This window comes from Myxine glutinosa, chromosome 1, assembly GCF_964187855.1.
Source record: "Myxine glutinosa chromosome 1, kmMyxGlut1.1, whole genome shotgun sequence".
Lineage (NCBI taxonomy): Eukaryota > Metazoa > Chordata > Myxini > Myxiniformes > Myxinidae > Myxine > Myxine glutinosa.
This window is the reverse complement of record NC_136261.1, coordinates 425,380,748-425,406,408: the sequence shown is the minus strand read 5'-3', so window position 1 is coordinate 425,406,408 and position 25,661 is coordinate 425,380,748. Positions and strand designations below refer to the sequence as shown.

The 25,661-nt window shown below is 49.2% G+C and overlaps 1 protein-coding gene across 1 annotated transcript in view; it reads right to left on the bottom strand.

Annotated features, from left to right (window-relative positions):
• Positions 1-688: 688 nt before the first annotated feature.
• Positions 689-25,661, bottom strand: part of LOC144894306 (uncharacterized) — an 84,550-nt gene continuing 59,577 nt past the window's right edge. Inside the window, exons 2-4 of the mRNA XM_078786861.1 lie at positions 4,632-4,722; positions 3,488-3,976; positions 689-773 (exon numbers count right to left, since the gene is read on the bottom strand). Coding sequence (XP_078642987.1) covers positions 689-773; positions 3,488-3,976; positions 4,632-4,722 — 665 coding nt within the window. The remainder of the gene's footprint in view (positions 774-3,487; positions 3,977-4,631; positions 4,723-25,661) is intronic.

The following is a 25,661-nucleotide window of genomic DNA, read 5'->3' as shown; positions in this document are numbered from 1 at the left end:
AAGCTCGGCACGCATCCTTTCACATCATGAATTTGCTGCAGCTCACATAGCCTCACCTCATCATGGTCCACTTTGATCGCTCATACCCTCTCCACCTGGACCTGCCATGCGCTATCCCGATCTTTACACATTGTTTCTACATATTCCATGATCTCCTCAACATTCTTTGTCCACTCACTTGTCTCTAATCATTCTTCTTTGCCTTTATCCATTTGATTTTTCTATCTTTATTATTTTCCACTTTACCCCTTTTAGTTCTTATTCCAAGATTACTTTGGTGTCTTCCATTCTTTTTCCTTTTCTGTTATTTTGTCTCTATCGTTCATCCCATTTCTTTTATCTTCCGTGTTAGGTCATCATGTCCCATTTTACATTCTTTCTTGCTTGCCCTTCTGAGCTGTCCTTAGGTCTTGTATTTCTTCTGATTTGCATGAACAGTTCTTTTTTCCCCTCCACAATTCCTTTTTTCCTTGTTTAAGTCCATTTACCTATTCTTTTATTCCATTTGTCTCCATCATTCTAGCCTCACCTGCCCCGAACTCGTTCCAGACACCATATACATGCTTCCTCACCTCTCCCCACACAGCCTCAAGCGTTGCGGCTACCTCATTGGCGACAGCCTTCATATCAACCTTTACCTCTGCCTGCCGCGCATGCATGTAATGCCTTAAGCCAGCCAGCCTGTCCCTCATCCATTTTCATCGTCATCTGTGCCACTAGTTGACGAATCAACAATGTCGAAGGCACCCGACTCCGCACCAGGAATAAGCACCCTGTCGAACCCGGACAATATCAGTTTACAAAAGATGTATTAACAGTGTGTGCATGGAAGAAATAAGATTGGCGTGTAAACGAGTAACACCACTGCAATGATACAGTAACATCAATCCCATCACAGCAATCCACAATTCCTTAAAAGCTATGGCCAGCAACCAGTTTATATACTGTTGCTTCTACTGTTATATACTACTGTCTACTGTATACTGTATGTACTGTGTCTACTGTCTACTACTGTCTACTGTATATATACAACTGTCTGTTATATACAGCAACCAGTTTATATACTGATGCCGGCCTTCTCCCCTTACCAAGGGGGGATTAATCCCCTCATCTTTGACTGACCAGGCACGACCCGAGGCCTATGACGTCCTTTCCGGACAGCGCTAATTAGGGTTGTAGGACCAAATTCGCTATTACCTAAGTACTAGCGCTGCCCTGAAACGAGGAGTTAAGCCTCACCCAAACCACGTGTGTTGGTGGATGCGCAGAGTGGTAGCGTACACGTGATCCGAGCTGTTTAGTTGATGGTGGAACCCGATTCTAGCGGTTCTTATTCATACCACGCTTAGTCAATGGCGAAATCACAAAGGTGATCGAATTGGAAAAGAAGAACAAGTTTATTTACACTATTCACAATGATGAAAGCAGAGACACAGGGCAGCTTATACAGTCTTACTTAATACCCAGGACAAACGGGCCCGTCTCACACATACACACTCACATGGGGATCGCAGATGAAAGTCAGGTTGATGGTTACCAGCGCGTCCAGGGATGGCTTCCGTGCAGCTCTCTCTCTCTGGTCCCCAGCACGTACCGCGAAGATGGATCCAGCAGCAGGCAGGAGCTCGTAATGTGCCGTTTGGACGCAGAGGTTATTTACGGGGCGAACGGTAGGGGGGGGGGGGGTGGCTCTGGCACGGCTGTGGTGTAATTCACTGGCGGCTATTGCCGCGTTTACTCGAGTGGCTGGGTTATTCGCTTCAAAACCTCGAAGCACTATTACATTGAAGTGCTCACAATGCGCTCACAACCAGCCCTCTTGCCAATGATCAAGTCCAATCAATCCTCTGTGGGTCCTTTCGACAATGAGTCCTCTCAATCAGTCCTCACAATCCGCTCGCCCCCCTCAAGTCCTTGTTACGCGAGCCTTTTCCAACAAGTCCTTTCCCTCTGCAAGTCCTTCTGAGGGCTGTTCGCATGGCCGTTTTAGCCCCACCCAGCTAACCTTCCCGAACTCACCAGATCTCTCTAACCACGCCTTCTCATGCCATGCCGCTCAAGCCCTGGTTGGTTGGTAACCCCTACCGTCATTGCGTCTGTCGCTCCACCCTCAACTCTGCCCCGACCTTCCGAGGCATACCTCGTGTTAAGTTGACTAGGGAGCACCCTAATTCAATGTGGAACAGCCAAATGGGGCGTGAGATGGATTTCGCCCATAGGGGTAGAATTGGAGGGTGGGCACAAAATGAAAGGGACCTAATCTCATGTCTTTACACAACACAGATATTAATAGGGGAAATGGCCTATACTTACACATACTATGACATAACTAATAATACAAGGTGGCCTACGTGTTGCTCGTGGAACGAACTATGAGGGGCAAACCTTTAACATTTATTGAAGTAATATGTACAATCTCAAAACCACAGCAATACTTTTCCAGCGCACACCCAGCCCCAAAGGAATTCTGAACAACAAGCTGAGCTTTGCCTTGACGAAGGAACAGCTCTTTCTCATGGGAAACTATTTGTCATATACACAACAGTGGACAGTCCAATATAAGATTCAGTCATACCTCTGCATCAAGGATCTTTGCCAAGTTAAGTTGCATGGAGAAAGAATGTTTGTCCATGATCGGCCAAGGGATCCAAGAGATATTTATCAAAACAGTTCCCAAAGCCAGAAGGCCAGCAGTTTGCTGAGCAACCGTCAAGTGCTGTCTCAGAAATAACAATGTTTGTTCACCGTGGACCAATGCTGCCCCCCTCAGGATATTACTCGCCTGAAATCCCTGACAACAGCATCAACTGGTCGCTACCAGACTGCGTTGACAACGGCGACCCACTATTCCATGCCAATTGGGGCTGGTGGTGGGGAGGGGGTGGGGGTAAGGGGAGAGTTGAGTCCTCAATCACTGTCGGCACCTCCACTGCTGCCCCTCCTGGTCCTTCTCCCACAATGTTACATTCATTTACAGCTTCCTGAGCCATTAGCTCCTCCACATCCTCGTCAAGTTAGCCCACCGGGTCCGGCTCCCCTTGGCTTGACATATCTGTATAATTATTTGAAGTACAATTTCACCCTGCACTCCTCACAATTTTTGGGGTGCCGCATATTCGATTCTCACTCCTGACGTCAAATGTTCCGGAAGCAGGGTTCTTGCTCTTTTACAAACGTGTTTCCTTTTTGTGCCAAATGGTTTGGCGGTGCCAAATGGTTTGGCGGTGCCAATTGGGGTACATACTCTCAATGCACATCCATATATATTTTTATGACATATCGCCGGCTACAAAGAGTTTCAGGCTACTCGAGGTGGGGCCTACGCAAAGGAAATTATAGATATTAGAAAGAAAGGAGGAGTATATTTATTCACATTCCTCTTGAATCAAGGTAGCTTGAGATAGAGGGGAAAGCAGGATGCAGGTAAGCTGTTCCAGAGTAATGCATTGTGGGGAAAAATAAAAATAAGAATAACTTATAGTCTTACTCCTTGGAACAGATATGGTGTATGGATGGGAAGAAACTGCCAGATGTGTTGAGTGACTGAAAGTGCTCAGATGGAACAACCTGATCGACCCTCAGAGCACAATCCGTGGAAATATCTGCAGCAACAAAGCGGCAAATTGAGAGAGATTCCAGGGATGATGCTAACTCATGTCCCACCAGAATGGCAACACGCTGCTGGATTCTGTCAAGAGAAAGGTGACAGGCCAGAGCACCAGCCCAAATATGACAATGATACTCCATGACAGGACCTGCAGTGGCCTTGTATAGATTGAGCATAGCAGCTTGAGAAAGGTATCGCCGAGTACGAAATAAGCTGCCAAGGTGCTGTGATGTGCTTTTAGCTCGACCAGAGATGTACTTTTCCCAGCTGAGGTTTGAGCTGATATCCAATCCAAGCAGGCAGCTGACAGGGAGCTCCAGCAAGGGTAACAAATCCATAGACAGGGTCGGACAACAAAGTGATCTTGAACTAGAAACAGATAACAAGTGGGTCATTTTTGGTTGAGAGTAACAAGCCAGTATTTTCCCCAGTTCCTCACACTCTCCAGGTCCTGATTGAGAGTGGTACTTGCATGGTCACGGGTATGGGTGACGAGGGGAGGGCTCAGGGGGCGAGAGGGGAGGGGGAGGGTCACTGCATCCGGGCCCGAGCTTCTGCTGTAATTTTTTTTAAACAGTGCAGTGAAACAAAACCCCTCATCGGCTCATCCTCATTTCCTCATCGTTACGTTTAAACCCAGAAGCTAATTTTGCTTTTTCTTGCCAGAAAGAAAACATTTGCCGCTGTTAATAGTAGTTTCAAACTCTACAGAAAAAGGTTATTTACCAGAAATGTGCGTTACAAAGAAAGGCGTTTGTATCCTCTTTGTCCAAAAATTATTAACCATCTTCTCACTTTTTTTTTTTGCCAATCTTAGGGAGAAAAAGTGTTCAATAGTCGAGGGTGCGAATTGATTCTATCGGTCCAAACGTCCTGCTATCTCTTATGTCTTCGATTAAACGGCAAAATAAAAGTGACCATTTGTTTTTCAAAAGTTTTTTGTTTTTCATTCAAGAAAGTTCCTCAAAGTTATCAATGAGAGAAAGGGTGGGGTTGGGGCCCCGAGGTTATTTGCCTCGGGTACCGTGCTGGCTCTTGATGCCACTGGTCACGGGAAGGAGGAGACAAGGTTCCTGAGTAGGTAGTATACAGTGTTGAGCCATCTGCGTAAATGCCTAATTGAGAAGGAATACAATCAGGCAGATCATTTACATATAACATAAACAATATTGGACCCAACACAGACAGACAGACCCCTGAGGACTCACAATCGTATTATGGACAGGGGGTTACTGTCCCTCATGTACCACAGAGATTTGACGATTTGCAAGGACGTCAGTGATTGTATCAAGCAATTTTCAGGAAATGCCATATGATTTTAGCCTTCGAGATGTCGAGAGCAACAACCCTGGCTTCTCCATGATGATCCAAAGCCCCATTCACATGTTCAGTGATTAGGGTAGAACATCACCAGCAGACCATGACTGTCTAAAGCCATACTGAGCATCATTTAGGAGGTTGTGGGTTTCCAGATGAGTCATTAGTTGTTTTCTCAGGTATTCAAACACTTTGCTGATAATGGGTAGAAGGCTAACAGGCCGATAGGAGAAGGATCTGATTACTCACCGGAGCCTTTAAAGACGGACTACACATGCCTGCTTCCAGCTAAGTGGAAACACAGATGTTGACATACACAAGCAATACAGTTTTGAGAGAACAGAAGACATTTCAAGTGAACACATCTTCAAAGCAATTGTAGGGATTCAATCTGGTGCAGTAGATTTTGAAATGTCAGGCCTTTGAATAATCTTAGCAACTTTCCTGGGTGTGCTGATGACAGTGGAAAGCCTGGTGTCAGGACGAGAAGGAAAAACGGGCAATATTTGTCCATGGAGTTTGCAGCAAAATGCTCAGCAAAGAGGTTGACCTTATCAATAGGAGAAGTGAGTACTTCAGGGCAATTGAAGTGAACAGGAATCAATGATCGATTATGGTTGAGAACACTATCAGAAATTCTCTAAAAATATTGAGAACAGAGATGTTTATTTGAGATTGAATTACAAACAGATTCTGCATTTCATCGATCAGCATTCTCCAAAATTTATATACAGTGGTTGCTCACAAGGTGAAACAAACGATGTGCCTCACTCGAGCCAACACAGCAATACTGTTTGAAAAAGTCATTCAATGGGCGATAGCAGCAGAACTAGCTGGAGTGAACCCTGGCTGAGTGGTGTTTCACTTGATAGGTTCGAGAAGGGAGAAAGAGGCCCATACCAACACGGATCCACTCAGTCACTTCCACAGCAGATTCAGATGGGTTGTGAAAAAGGATTGAGTTCCAGTGAACATCGGGAAGAAAAGAATGCAAGGGATCCCAGTCAGCCTTGCTATATTGGAAGACAGTTTAATGGACACGATGAACAACAGTTTATGGTGAAGAATAAGAAATCTGAACTTCGATGGCGACATGATCAGAATTTCCAAGAGTCGAAGCTCGTGTAAGAGCGAACACATAAACATGAACAAACATAAACATAAACATAAACAAACAAACAGAAACAGAAACACATAAAACATACAATCGAGGGAGCAGGAGACAAGGGGGGGGGGGGGGTGGAGAGAGGGAAGCACAACAACAGAAGAGCTGGGACATCGGGAGATCTGTGGAAGGGAGAGTGGGGTGGCAAACGGTATAAAACAAATGGACACTATTTATACTTTCAGGAGAGAAAAATGGAATTTGAAAAAGGTGGATTTTGGGTTGTTTAGGGGGTAGAAAAGAACATAGTTTTGGATGGGGGAAGATAAGAGATGGTGGATAAGAGAAGATAAGAGATGGTGGATGTAGTGAAAATGTACCAAAGTTGAACCCAGGTGTCATGCTTACTTAAACCGCTGGGAGGCGTCGAAAAGACCTCGGACGTCCGCGACTCGGGGACACTCATGCGACATTATACAATGACAGGTAGACTTGAATGGTACGTACCCGCTCATATCCCCCCGCTTGCTTGCATTGACTAATACTAGGGCATGCCCGTACTATATATATATATCTAAAATTATATCCCCCCCCTCTATTTACATGAAATGGTTTGGTCCATTCGCAAAGCCAAAGCGAACGGCTTGCGAGTACGGTGACAATCCCCCCCCCCCCCTCTATTTACATGAAATGGTTTGGTCCAAAGCGAACGGCTTGCGAGTACGGTGACAATCCCCCCCCCCCTCTATTTACATGAAATGGTTTGGTCCAAAGCGAACGGCTTGCGAGTACGGTGACAATCCCCCCCCCCCCCCCCTCTATTTACATGAAATGGTTTGGTCCAAAGCGAACGGCTTGCGGAGTTTGGTAAAGAAATCGCCATAGCTCAGTAACTACTTGTCCGATTAATATGAAACCTTGAAAACGCACATCCTCGGGTCCCCAGCAATATACCTGGCAAGTTTCAAGTATATCGGACCCGTGGTTGTCGAGAAACAGCGGTCACAGACAAACACACAGACACACAGACATACAGAGATTACTGGAATTATAGATAGACTAGGGCATGCCCGTACTATATATATATATCTAAAATTATATCCCCCCCCCCCCCTCTATTTACATGAAATGGTTTGGTCCATTCGCAAAGCCAAAGCGAACGGCTTGCGAGTACGGTGACAATCCCCCCCCCCTCTATTTACATGAAATGGTTTGGTCCAAAGCGAACGGCTTGCGAGTACGGTGACAATCCCCCCCCCCCCCCCTCTATTTACATGAAATGGTTTGGTCCAAAGCGAACGGCTTGCGAGTACGGTGACAATCCCCCCCCCCCCCCTCCCTCTATTTACATGAAATGGTTTGGTCCAAAGCGAACGGCTTGCGGAGTTTGGTAAAGAAATCGCCATAGCGTGCACAAACGCGCAGGAAAGCGAAAGAATCGCAAATTAGTTTTAATTAGTTTTAAAACATAGTTTAACGCCAACATACCGGCAACATAGTTTGCCAACGTGAAATAAATGAATACGCTCTCAAATGTGCCGTCCGAGGCAGAGTCTGTTCGCCACGTTCGGCACACGTGATAATTCGCTGCTCTCTGATTGGTTGAATCGTTTTTTGGACATAGCTCGGTAACTACTTGTCCGATTAATATGAAACCTTGAAAAGGCACTTCCTCGGGTCCCCAGCAATATACCTGGCAAGTTTCAAGTATATCGGACCCGTGGTTGTCGAGAAACAGCGGTCACAGACACACAGACATACATACAGACATACAGAGATTACTAGAATTATAGATAGATAATCGATCTTTCTATATGTTGCCAAGATCCTGATATATATATTGCATGATTGTATTTTACAGGATGATGCCAGAGATCTGATTGAAATTAAACCTACTTATGGGACAAAGTTGTGGACTTGGTTGATTTTCACGACACTTAATTTCAATCATGATCTGCGGAAATGGCGAGACACGAGTCTGGCTATGGCCGGATGAACGCAGATCTCAGATGAGCGTTTCCCGACATTCTCCACGCTCCTGCGAGACCCACCTCAGAGAAGAATGACCAGCAGAGGACCCGTCGAGCTCGCTCCAGCCACAGAGCTCCGACTACTCTCGCTGCCGGTCTGCCACGAAGGGACCGGATGCATTGGAACCTCGCAAGCATTTTGCGGAACCGCGTCGTCAAAGCACGAACTGCTCTCCCGAGGCCCGAACACCAGAGCAGGCGTGACGAACTCCAGCAAGATGCCTGGAGAACGATGCTACTGGGAAATGTCCGGCGGCCGAAACCCCGTCGGGACGACGGCCCCGCTTGGAGCCAAAGGTACGAGTCTAGCCTCGGTTGCTCGAAACGCTAACGGCTCCGTCTGAGAGAATCATCCTAGATTTGCATGCCTCGGCCCGAGATGAGACTCCCACGCGAGTGTTCACGACTCCCATGTCTGCCATGGCTCACTCGGCCGGCCGACCCGACCAATCGCTGCTCGGTGGAATCACCTCCTACGCGAAGCCGCACGTTGTGCCCATCGCGGGCACTACTCTGAGGCCGGCGATTCCGATCGCTGCTCATCGGAATCACCTCCTACGCGAAGCTGCATGCTGCGCCCATCGCGGGCACGACTTGTGAAGCCGGCGATTCCGATCGCTGCTCGTCGGAATCACCTCCTACGCGCGAAGCCGCACACTGCGCCCATCGCGGGCACTACTCTGTGAGGCCGGCGATTCCGATCGCTGCTCATCCGGAATCACCTCCTATGCGCGAATCGCACGCTGCACCCATCACGGGCACTACTCTGTGAGGCTGGCGATTCTGATCACTGCTCGTCGGAATCACCTCCTACGCGCGAATCATATGCGATTCCCCTCAAAGGCCGTACTCTGCGAGGCCGGCGGACCCGATTGCTGCTGGTCGGAATCCCACCTACGCGTGGCTACTCAACGAGGCCGGCGAACTCCGCTGCCCGGAATCGCCTCAACTCATGAGGCTCGCTTGGCAAGGGGCTCGCTTGGCACCATTCGAGGACTCGCCATAGCAAGGATATCCGGCTTGTCAGCGCCATCATCTATGTCCCGATTAACGGACAGGCAGCGAGCCTCGTCTGGCGGCAGTTTCTAAGGACGTCGAGCGGGACCTTCATAGACTTTCACAGCACTCGGGCACTACCGCGGGAATGTCGCATCAAGCTAGATGATCATATACCATAGCGCAATGTATTCTATATGACTAACTATGTCTAACTCTGGACAAACACGGCCCGAAAGCTATCAAATGAGACGCTACTTCAGGATGTGATATGTATTCGATGTATTCTATCCCCCCCCCCCCCCCCCCCCCCGCATCTAACTCCGGACAAACACGGGCCGAAAGCTATCAAACGAGATGCTACTTCAGGACATGCAGTTTATCGCTGCCCAGCGTGCTCGCCCACTCGACTCGGCGTGCCGCGCTGGTTCAACGGGCCGAGCTCGACTTTCGGTTTTCCCTCGAATGCAGTGTGCCCTAGATAATACAATCCACTCGTCGGCCGGGTTCATATTCAGTACACCAATCTCGAGCCCGCTCGAATGCTGGTGCCCAATGAATGCGAGACTATAGATTTCGGTGTGCCACTTTACTCCGTCTGGGGATACCGCTCAGCTGGAACTCCGCTCCAGGAATCCGAGGATGGGGCGAATCACCGTCAAACCCGCCCGCACGCACCCGAACCAATTTATGACGTCAACGACTAATCACGCGTTTGCCCTACAGCGCCATTAACGTAATTGCGTGCTTCACGGGCTTGCGTCATCAGAGTTCGTCTACCCGAGTTTCTGTGTACCTTGGTACCTCCACAGATAGCGGAAATACTCAACCTGACTGCCCCAGCACAAACGTGCATGTCATACCGTGGTGGCCTTCGAGGGCGTCTGGCCAACAACGAGGACTTATGCCATTATTCGCTGAGACCATAGGCCTTCGAGGGTGACTAGCCAACAACGAGGACATATGCCGTTATTCGCTGAGAACATAGGCCTTCGCGGGCGACTAGCCAACAATGAGGACTTATGCCGTTATTCGCTGAGAACATAGGCCTTCAAGGGTGACTAGCCCACAACGAGGACTTATGCCGTTATTCGATAAGACCACGGGGCATTTGGGAGTACACGGTGACCTCATGAGTACAGTGACCTCATGAGATGGTAACATTGAGCGTTGCGCCCGACTCCCTTGTCTCCTGAGCAAGCCACGGAGGCACCGTCTCACCTGATCACCCTTGACTCTGGGCTTGTTGTTTCTAGAACAGAGCTCTTGGCTCGCCTCCACGACACGTTTCGAGACTGCGAGATGCCTCGCCCGGCCGCTGCCAGTTTCCATTTCTCTCTGACCCAGACTGTGAAGGTCGCTCGACTTTGGTACGCAGCGCGCAGCTGCGATCTCGGAAAAGGGGGGGGGGGAGGGGGATGGATGAGAGAAGGGGTGAGATAAGGACAGTCCATGGATGGACAACAATCCATGGAGGACATTAGAACATTCTCTCGGTTTGTCAATGTCAATAGGACAGTCCATGGATGGACAATCCATCCGGGACATTGCGGTACTCCATGTCGTCGGTGCATGGGGCGATCCAGCTAGATCTGCACCATTCGTTGCATGGATGGACAATCCATCCGGGACATTGTGGTACTCCATGTCGTCGGTGCATGGAGCGATCCAGCTAGATCTGCGGCAGTCATTGCATGGATGGAAGTTTGGCAAATCCAGATAGCCGATCTTCTTTGATCCACAGAGCGCTGTACTGCAGGACGGGAATGCCTAATGTATCGCGGAGGTTCTGTGCGCTTTGCACGACACGAATAAATCGCGGAAGTTCTGCGCGCTTTGCACGACACTAAGTAACGTCCTGGGGAGGTGCGTTTCGATCATTTTGTGTGTAGTCGTAATCTGCCATACTCGCCCGGTTCGGTTGACAACTCTCCCATGGAGACGCTGGTACCGAGTAACTCTCATTATGGCTCCGTATGGCTCTCATCGATTCTCTCTCCCTCGGCAATTCCATGACATGGACCTAACATGGATCGACCATGTACCCTTGGGAGCCTAGTCAGGTACAGGCTTACTGTAAGGGACTTACTGTAATGGCTTCCTGTAATGTAATCTTACTTACTGTTACAGCTTACTGTAAAGAGGCTTACTGTAATGTGCTGCTTACGCATCTTACACATCCGCACATCTTCCTGTAATGTGTTGCATTGCGACAAATGGCAATTTGCTCTTCGACAAGATACAAATTATCCAATCTAGCTACTGTGCCGACGACCCCACTGTAAGACTATTGCGACCCACGGGCTCATAGTCTGCCGGTATCGGAAATGATTGCTAACCAGGCTACGAGTGCGTCTAGGGAACATCTGCCGCCCTTCCCTTCGCCAGATACACCCCTGCCTGAAGGCACTGAGGTGCCACTCTGACACCTGCCTCCAGCAGCTACTCCGAAGCAGGGGACTCCGGGCTTGGGGATGTCATACCCGGTAGTTTCCGAACCCTTGCTGGCAGGGTAATTCGCCACCCTGACCGCTGCGGATGGACCGGCTGACATTTAATAATAATGCATTATTTTATATAGCACTTTGCAGGAAGCCCAAAAGATGCTTTGACAGAGAGCGAAACATAAAAACAATTGCACAAAGACATGTATCAATAGGACAATATTTCCTTGACACCCCAATAATAATAAAATGACATCCCCAATCAATTAATGCTGACGCATGCTCGCTTCCTGCCTAGCAGCAGTGTAGTTCTAACGGCGGGGAGAATGTAGTTAAAATGTACAAAATGTTGAACCCAGGTGTCATGCTCACTTAAACCGCTGGGAGGCGTCTATAAGACCTCGGATGTCCGCGACTCGAGGCCACTCCTGCGACATTATACAATGACATGAAGACTTGAATGGTACGTACCCACTCATATCCCCCCGCTTGCTTGCATCGACTAATATCATCGATCTTTCTATATGATGCCATGATCCTGATATATATTGTTACAGACGCGGTTTTAGATGTTATGATGGGCCGAGCGGATGGTCCAACCGTGACCGAACAGTTACTCCCCGATTAGAACCCAATTCCACCCGACGTTGACCAGATCGCACCGCAGATATTCAATCGGGAAACCTCTAAAGCGACCGAAAGAGAAGGAAAAGAGAAGAAGACAGAGTATGGAGGAAGAACAGATTTATTATACACACACAAGCAAAAAGAAAGAGCGAACAAAATTATTTACAGCAATGGATGGAAGAAGCAGTCACACAGTGCATCGTTAGCTTATACTATTCATTTTACTTAACCCCAAGACAACGAGTAGGACAGACGACGTTCACACTTACACGGGGGATATTGCAGGCAGGTAGGGCTTGAGGTGGATTGCTGGAGAGGGAGGCAGGGTCGGAGGCAGCAGCCCTCAATTCCTCGCGGTTTTTGGCGGGAAAACCCTCCGTCGCGTATCCGCTGCCGATGCTCTAGACGTCACACGCTGGCTCGGGCCCACCTGCTCCTCTCCTTCTGGTGGAGCCGTCTCCCTCCTTTCAGCGCGTCCCTCCAAAGCTGGTTTCCTCTCCGAGTACCTCTCCCCTTTGGCTTGGAGCGTCTCGCATCTCACCGCTCCTCTCGTATGTCGCGTCTTCGCTCATCTCATCTCCCAGGTCATCTGGTGAAGCAGTCCCTTCCATTCGCTTTTATCACTCGGGGCGGAATCAAGCCGCCGGCTGCGAGGGCACGCCTACCGGGTCGCTCACCACGGTGCTGATTGGCCATGCGACCCTCTGGCTCACTCCTCCCCTCTATGACGAGGTGGAGACACGCCTTTCTTCTCCGAGATTAGCACATGGGCAATGGCGGCTTGCGGGATTGAACACCACTCGCACCCTTTTGAAAGGAACTTTGGAGAGCGGAGATGATTGGGGAATTGAAAGGGTCTACGCTTATTTCGTTTGATACAATGCAGAGTCAATCTAGTGGGAAACACATATTTAACCTACATTGAATAAGGAAATAAACTATTTAAAAAGATATATCGTGGCCTGCGTGTAAGTTTCATGGAATTAACTAGGAGGACGGCTGCGACCATTATTTACATTACGAGGATGTTACACATAACAAAACCATACTTTTTACATTCGTTACACTTCCTCCAAAATTGTTACACTTCTCAAAAACCGTTACCTTCTCAAAAAAACCGTTACACTTCTCAAAACCGTTACAATATATATTGCATGATTGTATTTTACAGGATGATGCCAGAGATCTGATTGAAATTAAACCTACTTATGGGACAAAGTTGTGGACTTGGTTGATTTTTCCCCACAGTGGATAAGAGAAGATAACAAATGGTGGATAAGAGAAGATAACAGATGGTGGATAAGAGACAATAAGATATGGTGGATAAGAGAGGATAAGAGATGGTGGATAAGAGACAATAAGATATGGTGGATAAGAGAGGATAAGAGATGGTGGATAAGAGAAGATAAGAGATGGTGGATAAGAGAAGAAAAGAGATGGTGGATAAGAGAGGATAAGAGATGGTGGATAAGAGAGGATAAGAGATGGTGGATAAGAGAGGATAAGAGATGGTGGATAAGAGAGGATAAGAGATTGTGGATAAGAGAAGATAACAGATGGTGGATAAGAGAAGATAAGAGATGGTGGATAAGAGAAGATCAGAGAATATAAGAGATGTTGGACAAGAGAAGATAAGAGATGGTGTATAAGAGAAGATAAGAGATGGTGGATAAGAGAAGATAACAGATGGTGGATAAGAGAAGATAACAGATGGTGGATAAGAGAAGATAACAGATGGTGGATAAGAGAAGATAACAGATGGTGGATAAGAGAAGATAACAGATGGTGGATAAGAGAAGATAACAGATGGTGGATCACAGAAGATAACAGATGGTGGAAAAGAGAAGACAAGAGATGGTGGATAAGAGAGGATAAGAGATGGTGGATAAGAGATGGTGGATAAGAGAAGATAACAGATGGTGGATAAGAGAAGATAACAGATGGTGGATAAGAGAAGACAAGAGATGGTGGATAAGAGAAGATAAGAGATGGTGGATAAGAGAAGATAAGAGATGGTGGATAAGAGAAGATAAGAGATGGTGGATAACAGAAGATAACAGATGGTGGATAAGAGAAGATCAGAGATGGTGGATAAGAGATGTTGGACAAGAGAAGATAAGAGATTTTACTCAATACTGCACAAAGATGGATGATGTCCAAACTGCATTTCCTGAAATTTAATCACAACTCAAACCTTGATTTAGGTTTAAATAAACATTTCAGAATTAAATAATTCTTTTCTTTTGAAGAAAGTCCAAATAGTTGTTGTGAAAAAACAACAAAAATTTACACATTTTTTTTTGTTTTAGCAAACAGTGGGTTGGAGTTTGTTTTCAAATGAATTTTTTTTGTTTTTAACGTTCACATTGTTCAACCAAATATTTACAAGATATAAAGAATTATACGATGAATTTCATTGTTTAAATAAGGATAAGAGAAGGTGAGGGTACATCATATTAGATGTGGGGGATCCCTGGGTCACTCCTGGCAGATTGATTGGCTGTCTACTTGCAGTGGGCCTGTTCAAATGAACTATCCAGGGCTAAAAAACAACAACAATAATATTGTTAAGCCCATCCATGGTTAAGAGAGGTACTAAAACTACAAGAGCAAAACATGGCATGCCATCGCAAATCCCTACGCTTCACACCAAAAGCTAAATTGAAGGATGGCAACAGGCTCCACCACGAATGACCCATTATCAAATTTAGGGTTTCCTTTCCATTTTGACCAGTGACGCTAAATCCTGGGGCATGAAGCAGAAGTCAATGAAAGAAAGAACCACCTTTAGAGGCCATTTTTCCCTGCAGAGCAGGGATTGGCCTTTTTCAGGCACCGTGGTCCCCTTTTTGAAGGAATGTTTTATGGCCGGATGCCCTTCCTGCCGCCAACCCTATTAGTCGCCTCTTGCGAAACACAGGGAATTACCAGTGAACTGGTACTCAATTTGCCAACCTCGGAAGGATGACAGGTTGAGTCAACCCCCCTTGCTTTAATGCAGCGATCGACTAGGATTCGAACCAAGGATCCTTGGATTCCAAGCAGGCACCCTAACCTCCAAGCCAACACCAGGCTGTAGAAGTCAACGAAAAAGGTTGCAAATTTCATGTATCCCCCAATGCTGATTGCAGAAACAAGGCTACATGACAAAAATGTTTAAAATGTGCCTCAAATTACATTTTTTGCTGCCCCTTGAAACCACAATTATTTTTTTAATGCCGTGAACAAATTTTAGTTCGAACACACAAAACATAATCTTAGCCAAGTTTGGTCAAAATCCCATCAGCAGTTTCGGAGAGGAAATTGCAAGTGAAGAAGAAGAAGTAGTTGACAACACACCATCCCATAAGCTCCCCGGAAATATGTTCACGGTGAGCTCAAATTTACCGTGTACCCTCCATAAAAAATCCATTCATATTAGACAATACAAAACTGCACCAAAAGAGATTATACAAGTTAGAAAAAAAAAAATGGTGGAACATCAAGATATTTGATGACATGCGATGTCATATTAAACAGTCACATACCAGACGTGGGTCTTGATCCATCATCCTGAGAGCGGAGGCTGCTGACGTCACTGAACCAGATTCCAGAGAAACCAGAAACGTTGCCCCTGAGCACATTTTGGAATCTGAAAAACTTTTCACAGAAACTGGAAAGTTCCAGAATAACATTCTCCAAGTTGACGAAAATACTTCCCAATAGAGAAGAACCTGCAATCTGGACATCTTGTGACTTTGAAAATGAATTCATGAATTTACAGAAGTCAGCATACATTGCAAATTGCAATTTCGCTTTGGCGAGAGAGAGGAGTTCGGTCCGCAATGGATCCGACTCAGTACAAGCTCGAATAACCTTCCGATTCTCAATTCCGAGCTTATCAATCACTGCTTGGGCTGTTTCTGCTCTCAGGCCTTGGGACTTGAGCCATTCCATGAAGCTCTCCATTTCACCGATGACCTGCCAAGGATATAATGCTCATGTTAATCACAGAAAAGTTACACGTTATTTTCTTTACTCAGTTTGGAATTTTTTGTGAGTCATCATCTTATCCAATTTGATCACTTATCAGGCTAAATGGTAAACATATCCAGCTTGATCACCACATTTAGACTGACAGTATACGTAAGAGACAGCCACACTCACCTTTGAGCTGTGAAGCATGGTCACAAATAAATGATTTACCCGTACGTTATCCTAATGATCCCATAATAAGGGCATAAGCTGCATCGGCCACTCAAATTCCATGTATTTGTGACCAAAAATCTGTCTTCAAAGACCTGAATAGCACGTGGATGCTATCCTAGTTTGAAGGTGATGTGTTGGCATAATTTACACATCTGACTTCAGCATCATGTCGCATTCAGGGTCAGAGTTGATCCTTTTGTGTAATACACACAAACATATAAAACCTGTTTTTATTTTCCTCACTGCATTTGTCTCACACAACTGCACCAAGGAGTCTCCACTTTGCTGGAAGTTAAACTTTTCAGGTTCAACACGCATAATCCTGTCATCTCAGAACCTTAGTTATATGTAGCTGTCTGCAGCAATGGATTGAATAAAATATAATCTTACGATAATTCACCAAATGTCTGTCTGTCTGTCTGTTCGAAGGTACCATAAAAACTGCTGAACCGATTGCAAAGATATTTTGGGCGGATAATCCTGGGATCCCCAGGAGTGAAATAGGCTATTTAGTTTACCCAATTTCAGCTTTGGTCTCCAGCATTCTCAGGTTTTGACTCCCGCATGACATTCACATTTGCATGACGTTCATTGTGACGTCTTCTTACGTCGAGCAACGGTACCCGCCCTATGGGTGGGGCTTCAATTGGGAAGCCCAAATGAAAAGGCTAAATATTGGAAATTGAAGGCTTTTTTTCTTTTGAACGATTTATATAAAAATCCGTTCAATCTCGATCTCGATCACTGTCTCCATCGATCTTGCCAAGGCTGTAACACCTATCGGCTCAAAATCCTTTTAACTGTTGATTTGGTAGAGTTACATGTATCGGTAATTTGGTACACATATCGGGAGTTCATACGACATCGCGATTGTGAACACGATTTATCGATCACGATCAGGACACGATCATCACGATCATCACGATCATAGTGTATCGATCACAATTTGAAACACGATGGAATAATATTTACCAATATGAACGGTGATGTTGCTTTTATTGAAATTCGAAAGATACCGTTTAGATTTTGATGATTTGCGTGTGATATGATTCAATGGATGTTTATATGAATCGTTTAAAATAAAATAAAAAGCCTTCAATTTCTGATATTTTGCCATCGCCATATGCAGATTCGCCACGGTCCACGATCGATGTTTCTCTACGTGAACGTACCCGTTTGTTTGCTAACAGGTACGTTTTTCATGGAAGTCCTTCACGAACTTGCTGTCCATGTCTGACTTGCGACTGAAGGTGCTACAGGAATGTGGAATTTATTGGTTTCATGCTTTAGCATTCACCATATCTGCATTGCCTGTTTGCTTCTGACCTCCCACCCATGCGTAGCACAGGTATTTCTCTCGTAATAATAATAATAACTTTATTTGGTTCTTTATTTAAGACATTTAACCCTTAAATACAGAGTGCTGCTTACGTCAATGGAATACTTGGGTTTGTTTCTGAGAACCAATCAGATCAATTCTGGGTGGGATGGGCGAGAGGCAGACTCGCAGATTACCATTCAAAGTTGCTTTCAGTTTATTCTTGGACTTTGATTTTGTACCAGTCACAAGTGAAAACCCTGACTCACAAAGGTATGTGGTAGTGAAAGGCAACAGAAACTTCTTTTTTTTTTTTTTTTGTAGACTGAATCGAGGCTCGTGAAAGAGCTAACATTTATTTCACAAACAAATCAACCAGACAAACAAAATATACAAAAAGAGGGAGCGGAAGACAAGATGGGGAGAGAAGGGGAAGCCCACAACCACAACATTTGAGAGCAGGGAGAAGTGTGGGAGGGAGAGGGCTTGGGGGCAGGAGGCGTGGGAAGGGGAGGGGGGGGGGGGGGAGAGGTATAAAACACAAGGTGACCGAAATTAGCAGGGGTAGAAAAGATCAAGGTTTTGGATGGGGGAGGATAAGAGATGGTGGTGAACAGCTGTTTTAAAGACCTGGAGGGTGTAGTGCGATTGAAGAGAGTGAGGGAGTTTGTTCCAGAGGCGGGAGAAAAGAGGACTGAAGGAGTGAAGGTGAGCAGAAAGTCTTGATTTTGGCCGTTTAACCATAAGAGGGTTGCAGGCAGATATTGTGCGACCTGTAGGAATATTTGGGGGACAGAGCCCAGAGAGGAGTCGGTAGAAGACGGAAAGACCACCAACCTGCCTGCGGTGAGTGAGTGAAAGGCCCTTGGAGTTAGCTTCATCGCAGGAGATTCCAATGATTCTGAACGCTTTGGTTTCAACAGCGTGAAGACGGGCTAGGTGTGAGGCAGGAGCACCAGACCAGAGTGGAGAGCAGTATTCCATAGAGCTGCGGACGAAAGCCTTGTATGTGGTGAGGAGCTCAGGTGTGCCAAGGAAGGACTTTGCACGACCGAGGATACCCAGTCGGTGACTGGCTTTGGAGGCCAGATTTGAAATGTGGTTTTCCCAGGAAAGATCATGGCAAATAGTGAGACCCAAAAGCTTGAGTGACAGAACTTCTTGGAGAGGATTATTCATAAAGTGGATGGGAGGGTTTTCCAGTCGGTCTTTTTGAAGAGACATCGTAAGAGTGTGCGATTTATCAGGATTGAAAGACATGTTCCATTTGTTTGCCCAGCTGAGTTTGTCCAGGTCTGCAGAGAGTGAGGAGGCTGCAGACTGCCGATCTGAGGGATGAGGAATGGAGCGACAGAGAGTAGAGTCGTCAGCAAAGAGATAGAGAGGATTTTCAAGAGAGTCAGAGAGATCATTGATGAAGACCAGAAAAAGCACAGGGCCCAGAACACTACCTTGGGGAGCTCCAGCCTGAACAGGAAGAGGAGATGAGAGAAAACCATTCAGGGCCACACATTGACTACGACCAGAGAGGAAGTCCGCGAGCCATGCGTGGAGATTTCCATGGATACCAAAGGAGGAGAGTTTGGTGAGCAGAGCAGGGTGCCAGACCGTATCGAAGGCACGTGAAATGTCAAGGGAGACAGCTCTAATTTCCTGTTTGGCGTTGAGGACCTCCATCCATTGTTGAGAAAGCAGAAGCAGCATGTCCAGAGTAGAGTGACCAGGTCTGAAACCAAATTGATGATCAGAGATCAAGCCATTGGAGAAGAGGAAAGATTTCATATCTGAAGCAATGATGGATTCTATGACTTTGCTGATAATTGGGAGAAGGCTGATTGGTCTGTAGTTGCTGGGATCTGTTTTTGCACCTTTTTTGTGCAAAGCAGTGATGTTGGCAGATTTCCAAGCAGATGGCAGATGACCTTGAGCAAAAGAGAGGGTGAAGAGAACAGAAAGAGGGAGTGAAAGAGTGGAAGAACATGATTTTAGGACCCGTGGGCTGATGCCGTCAGGACCAGTTGCAGAATCAGAGTCGAGGGTTGACAGAAACTTTTCCACCTTGTCAGGAGGAAAGGACACAGAGTCCAGGAGCAGCTGGGTACGACTGGGTATGGTGGGTACAGAAAGGGATGGGTTTGGGACACAAGATTTAGAGGCAAACACAGAGTTGAGGCATTCAGCTTTTTCACGTGCGGAGTTAGCCGTTAAGCCATTTGAGGTGAGGGAGGGGATGGAGCGGGAACAACCACCAGAAACAGATTTGACCAGACGCCACCAGGATTTGGAAGAGGGAGACAGATAAGAGAGTTCGGTCCTGAGAACGGTGAGATATTGTTTTCTGGCTCTCCTGAGGGTGGACACACACTTGTTTCGGGCTTTGTGAAAGGAAATGAGATTTCCTTCCATTGGATTTGCTTTCCACGAGACGAAAGCAAGTTGTTTCAGGGCAACAGCCTCACCACAAGATTCCGTGTACCATGGACGGGAGGAAGGGTATGACAACTGAAGACAAGATGGGATAAATCTGTGTATGAGAGAGAGCAATTTCCTTTGAAAGAATTCCCAGGATGAGCTGATGTCAGAGGTGGTAGAGATGGGAGACCAGTCCAGATGATTGATGGCTGCTTGAACTTGATTGCCCACTGACTTAATCCCCTGCCACTGTTAACCCAAACTTAATATATTCGGTGTTGTGGCGGACACGATGGCTCGATGACATCATTCTGCGCACCAAGAGGGTGTCGGCCACGCCCGAGGGGTAGGCGTGGCCTCGGGATATACACGGGGCTCGCAGCCCCGAGCGAGTCAGTGCTATAGTTTTGATCTTTGGAATAAAGACTCTTTTTGGTTACCCGCGTTGTTGCTCACCTTCTTGGCAAACGAGTTGTGTGCATAGCACCGCACTTCACTGGTGACCCCGCTGGCGCAGCCGTCGCTGACCAACAGAACGCGCCATGTCACACAACGCGGTCGCGATCAAGCTCCCTGAGTTTTGGGAAGCTCAGGCCGAGGTATGGTTTGTCCAGGCCGAGGCCCAGTTCCAGCTTCGAGGCGTAACGGCAGACGAGACGCGCTATTACCACGTCATCACCGCCCTCGGGCCCGGCACAGCCGCCCGAGTAGTGTCAGTCCTGTGGAACCCACCGGCCGACCACAGGTACAAGGCGCTCAAGCGTCTCCTCATCGCCACGTTCGGCCTCACTGAGGACGAATGGGCCGACCGCCTCCTGGACCTGCCAGAACTCGGTGACACACGACCATCGGTCCAGATGGACTATATGCTGTCGCTCCTGGGTGACAAAGCCCCGGATTTTTTTTTATTCCGGGCGCTCTTTCTACGCCAGCTACCGGCCCAGGTACGCCTCGCGTTGGCTGGTTCCAACATAACGGAACCCCGCACCCTGGCCGTCAAGTTCTTCGTGGCATTGGACACGCGGGCGAGTTTCGGTGTGGCCATCGCGGATCCCGAGGCTGATGCTGATGCACACCTCGTGGCCGCCACCATGCCCCGCCCACCGCCACAGCGAGAGCCGCATCCTCCGAGGCCTCCGCCGCCCCCGCCGCAAGGCTGGTGCCGTTTCCACGCCTAATTTGGGGACAAGGCTAGGAATTGTTGCCCGCCGTGCTCGTTTTGGCAAGTCGGGAAATGCCCAGACTGGCGCTCGGTAGCGGCTTTGAGCGTCGGCCTTTCCGGCAGCCTCCTTTTTATAACGGACACCTTGTCCGGGCGACGCTTCCTCTGCGACACAGGTGCACAGGTGAGTGTTATCCACGCCTCCACGTCCGACAAGCAAACTGCGGGACGGGGCCCCACATTGCTTGCAGCCAACGGAACACCCATACGCACATTCGGGAAGCGCTGCCTCTCTCTGCGGTTCGGAGGGCAATGCTTCCAGTGGTCATTCGTAACCGCCGGTGTGCCCATGGCATTGCTCGGCACGGACTTCCTCTGTGCACACCGGCTGTTGGTGGACATGAAGCACAGATGCCTCGTCCAGGCCGAAACGTTCAGCTCACTTGCATGTGCACTGAGCAGCTCATTGAGCGGCCCACTGAGCGGCTCACCGAGCGGCTCGCTAGGCGGCTTGCTGAGCGGTTCGGTCAGGGCGAGGTTGGTTTGTACGCTTCCGGCAGCGGACGAGTTCACCCGCCTCCTTCCCAGTTTCCCAGCCCTCACGCGGCCCAACTTATCGGCGGTGGCCATCAAGCACGGGGTGGAACATCACATCCCCACCGTCGGGCCACCGGTCTATGCCCGGGCACGCCGCCTCGAGCTGACGAAGCTCACGGTGGCGAAAGCGGAGTTCGCTATGCTGGAGCGGCTGGGCATCGTCCGGCACTCCAAGAGCGCTTGGGCGTCGCCACTGCACATCGTGCAGAGGCCCGGCGGGGGATGGCGGCCGTGCGGAGAATACCGCCGCCTCAATGATGACACCACACCGACCGCTACCCAGTCCCTCACATCCAGGATTTTCCGATCGATTGGCGAAAATGTCCTTCTTTTCCAAGGTGGACCTCATCCGCGGATACCACCAGGTCCCCGTCAGGCCGGAGGACATACCAAAGACGGCCGTCATTACACCATTCGGCCTCTTCGAGTTTCTTTGGATGCCCTTCAGGTTGAAGAATGCGGCTCAGGCGTTCCAACGGCTGATGGACAGTGTCTTGTGCGACTTGGATTTTGTTTGTCTACCTGGACGACATCCTCGTCGCAAGCGCGTCCCATGAAGAGCACCTCCGCCATCTCCGCACGCTCTTCGAACGCCTGGGCCAGCATGGCCTGATCGTGAACCCGGCGAAGTGCCGGTTCGGCGTCGCCGAAATTGACTTTTTGGGGCACCGCATCACCAGGCACAGGGCCATCCCCTTACCGGCCAAGGTGGAGGCGGTCAAGGGGTTTCCGCACCCCTGCACGATCAGGGGGCTCCAGGAGTTCCCGGGAATGGTGAACGTTTACCACCGTTTCCTGCCCCGCGTCGCCCAGCTCCTGTGCCCCCTGCACGAGGCCCTCCGGGGGAAGCCAGGCAAAGGTGACGTTGCTTGGACCGAGCAGATGGACGCGGCGTTCGCGGGGGCGAAGCTCGCCTTGGTTAACGCCACCATGCTCGCGCACCCGGCGCCTGATGCACCGATCGCCCTCACCACCGACGCGTCGGACTACGCGGTGGGCGCGGTGCACGAGCAATGGGTGCGTGGTGCTTGGCAACCGCTGGCGTTTTTCAGCCGGCAGCTTCACCCGCACGAACGCCGGTACAGTACCTTCGACCGCGAGTTGCTCGGGCTTCACCTGGCGGTCAGGCACTGCTCGAGGGCTGTTCGTTCACAGCCTTCGTCGACCACAAGCCCCTGGTCTTCGCGATGGCCAAGGTCGCAGAGCCGTGGTCAGCCCAGCAGCAGCGTCACCTCTCGGACGTGTCAGAGTACACGACGGACATCCGGCACGTCGCGGGGAAGGACAAGCCGGTGGCGGATTGCCTTTCCCGGTCCGTCACCCATGCGGTCCACCTCGGCATCGACTACGCCCGGATGGTGGCGGACCAGACCGCCGACCCCGATGTCCAGGCTTTGCGGACCGTCACGGGCCTCCGCGTCACCGAAGTGCCATTTGACGGGGCGGGCACGGCCCTCTTGTGCGACGTCTCCCTCGGGCGGCCTCACCCCATCGTGCCCGCGGGCTGGCAGCGCCGGGTTTTTGACACCACCCACGGCCTGCCCCACCCGGGCACGAAGGCCTCCCAAAGGCTGGTCGCCGACAAGTTTGTCTGGCAATGCCTCCAGAAGGCCGTCGGCGATTGGGCCAGAACGTGCGTCGCGTGCCAGCGCGCAAAGGTGCACCGCCACACCCAGGCCCCGTTTACGGTGCCCGAACGTCGGTTCGACCACATTCACGTGGAATTGGTGGGACCTCTGCCCCCCTCGCGGGGTTTCACCCACGTCCTCACCATGGTGGACCGCACCACCCAGTGGCCGTGCCTTTGGCGGCGACGGACGTCGTGCAGGCGTTCATCGCCACCTGGGTTGCCCGGTTCAGCGCCCCCTCGGACATCTCGTCTGACCGCGGCCCCCAGTTCACCTCAGAGCTCTGGGGGGCTGGCGTGTGGGGGCTCGGTGTCCAGCTGCACCACACCACGGCCTACCACCCCCAGGCCAACAGCCTGTGCAAGCGCTTCCATCGCTCGTTGAAGGCCGCGCTCCGGGCCACCCTCCGCGACGGCGGCTGGGTCGACAGGCTCCCCTGGGTCCTGCTGGGCCTCCGAACGGCACCCAAGGACGACCTGCGCGCATCCTCGGCGGAGTTGGTCTTCGGACAACTGCTGCGGGTGCCGGGCGAGTTCCTCCCCGACTCCACGGCACCATGATCTGCAGCGCAGCAGCGCTCCGCACTGCAGGAGACCGCCCAGAGGTTCGCCCCGGTGCCGATGGCGCACCACGGGCGCCCGCCAACGCACGTCGCCCCGGAGCTTCGCACGGCGGAGTACGTGTTTGTCCACCATGACGCCCAGCAGACACCGCTGTGGCCCCCGTACGACCGGCCCTTCCGCGTGCTGGAGACCGGGGCAAAACACTTCACCCTGGACATCGGCGGTACTCCTGACTGCGTTTCTGTGGACCGCCTCAAGCCGGCCCAACTCGACGTGGACCACCCCCCGCCATTGGACGGCCCCCGCGTCGGGGCCGCCCCCCGGCAGGCGGACCCCCGGCACCGCCCAGCCCCGCCGGCACGCCACCCCCCGGTCCTACACCCATCCCAGGTGCAGCCGGAGGCATCCCAGATGGCATCCCGTCATCCCAGATGCCGCCAGCGGGCGCTTCGGCCGGGTCATCCGTTTGCCCCGCAAACTGACCCTTCAGGTGCGCGGGAATTCTGGGGGGGCGTGTGTGGTGGACACGATGGCTCGCTGGCACAATGACATCATTCCGCGCACCAAGAGGGTGTCGGCCACGCCCGAGGGGTTTTTCTTTTCTGTTAACGTTCCATGTTTGTCAAAATAAAATACAGCAATAGTAAAATACACCAGCTTGCCTTTTCGTGTGAACACGAGATGCCCGAGACGTTCTCCATTCCAGAAACACCTTCGATCAACCAAATACGGTCAATGGCGAAACTGCAAATACCGAATCCGTGAATGTTACAGATGGAAACCCTCACGTCATTTCCCAATTCACCTTTCAACTCAATCTCACTTTCTTTTCATTTTAAACAGCATCATTCCAATCACAAATTAATACAATGGCATTAATATAACTTTTTTCCGTGAGGTAAATTTAACGAACACTCGTGAGGTAAACTATTCACCTGCCTTCTCAGGTGAGTATGATGTCCGCGGACCACGTGGTTGCACCTTCCGGCCAAATGGTGGTCGCGACCCACCGGTTGAGAATCTCTGGTCTAAACGACTTTTTTCAGAAGATTCTCCAACTTTAGTTTTGGACGTAGCAGATGGGACCGACATTTTTTTCCATACCAACGCTACATAGATCGCTCATCCATCCATAATCTACAAACTCTATAACACCTCCTCATTTAGAGGTGACATTGGTTTTACAAGTTAATTATAAAAGCTTTCTGCCTGGTTTGTAGTTAAAAGTAATAATGAGGTTTCACCATCGTTGTATGAAGTTTAGTGATGACGTCATATAAAACAATGCAGTGAATAAAACAAAACGAGTGAAAACACCTCATTGAATGAACAATCAAATACCTCAACACACATTGAATAAAAACTCGTTTAACTTATCTTCATTCCCGTCGTCAACGAACAGCGAATTATTTCATCTTTAAATAAACGTTTTACAGATCTATCTCAGGATTAAAAATAAAATGAGAATCTCTGAACAAACCTCTTCTGCAGATGAGATGAGATGAGATGAGATGAGATGAGATGAGATCACGCCCAATGAGATGAGATCTGAGATGAGATGTTTACAAGTATGATCTTGATGAGATGAGATCCTTGAGAGATGAGATGAGATGAGATGAGATGAGAATGATGAGATGAGATCACGTGAACCTTCGTCACAGTAACAA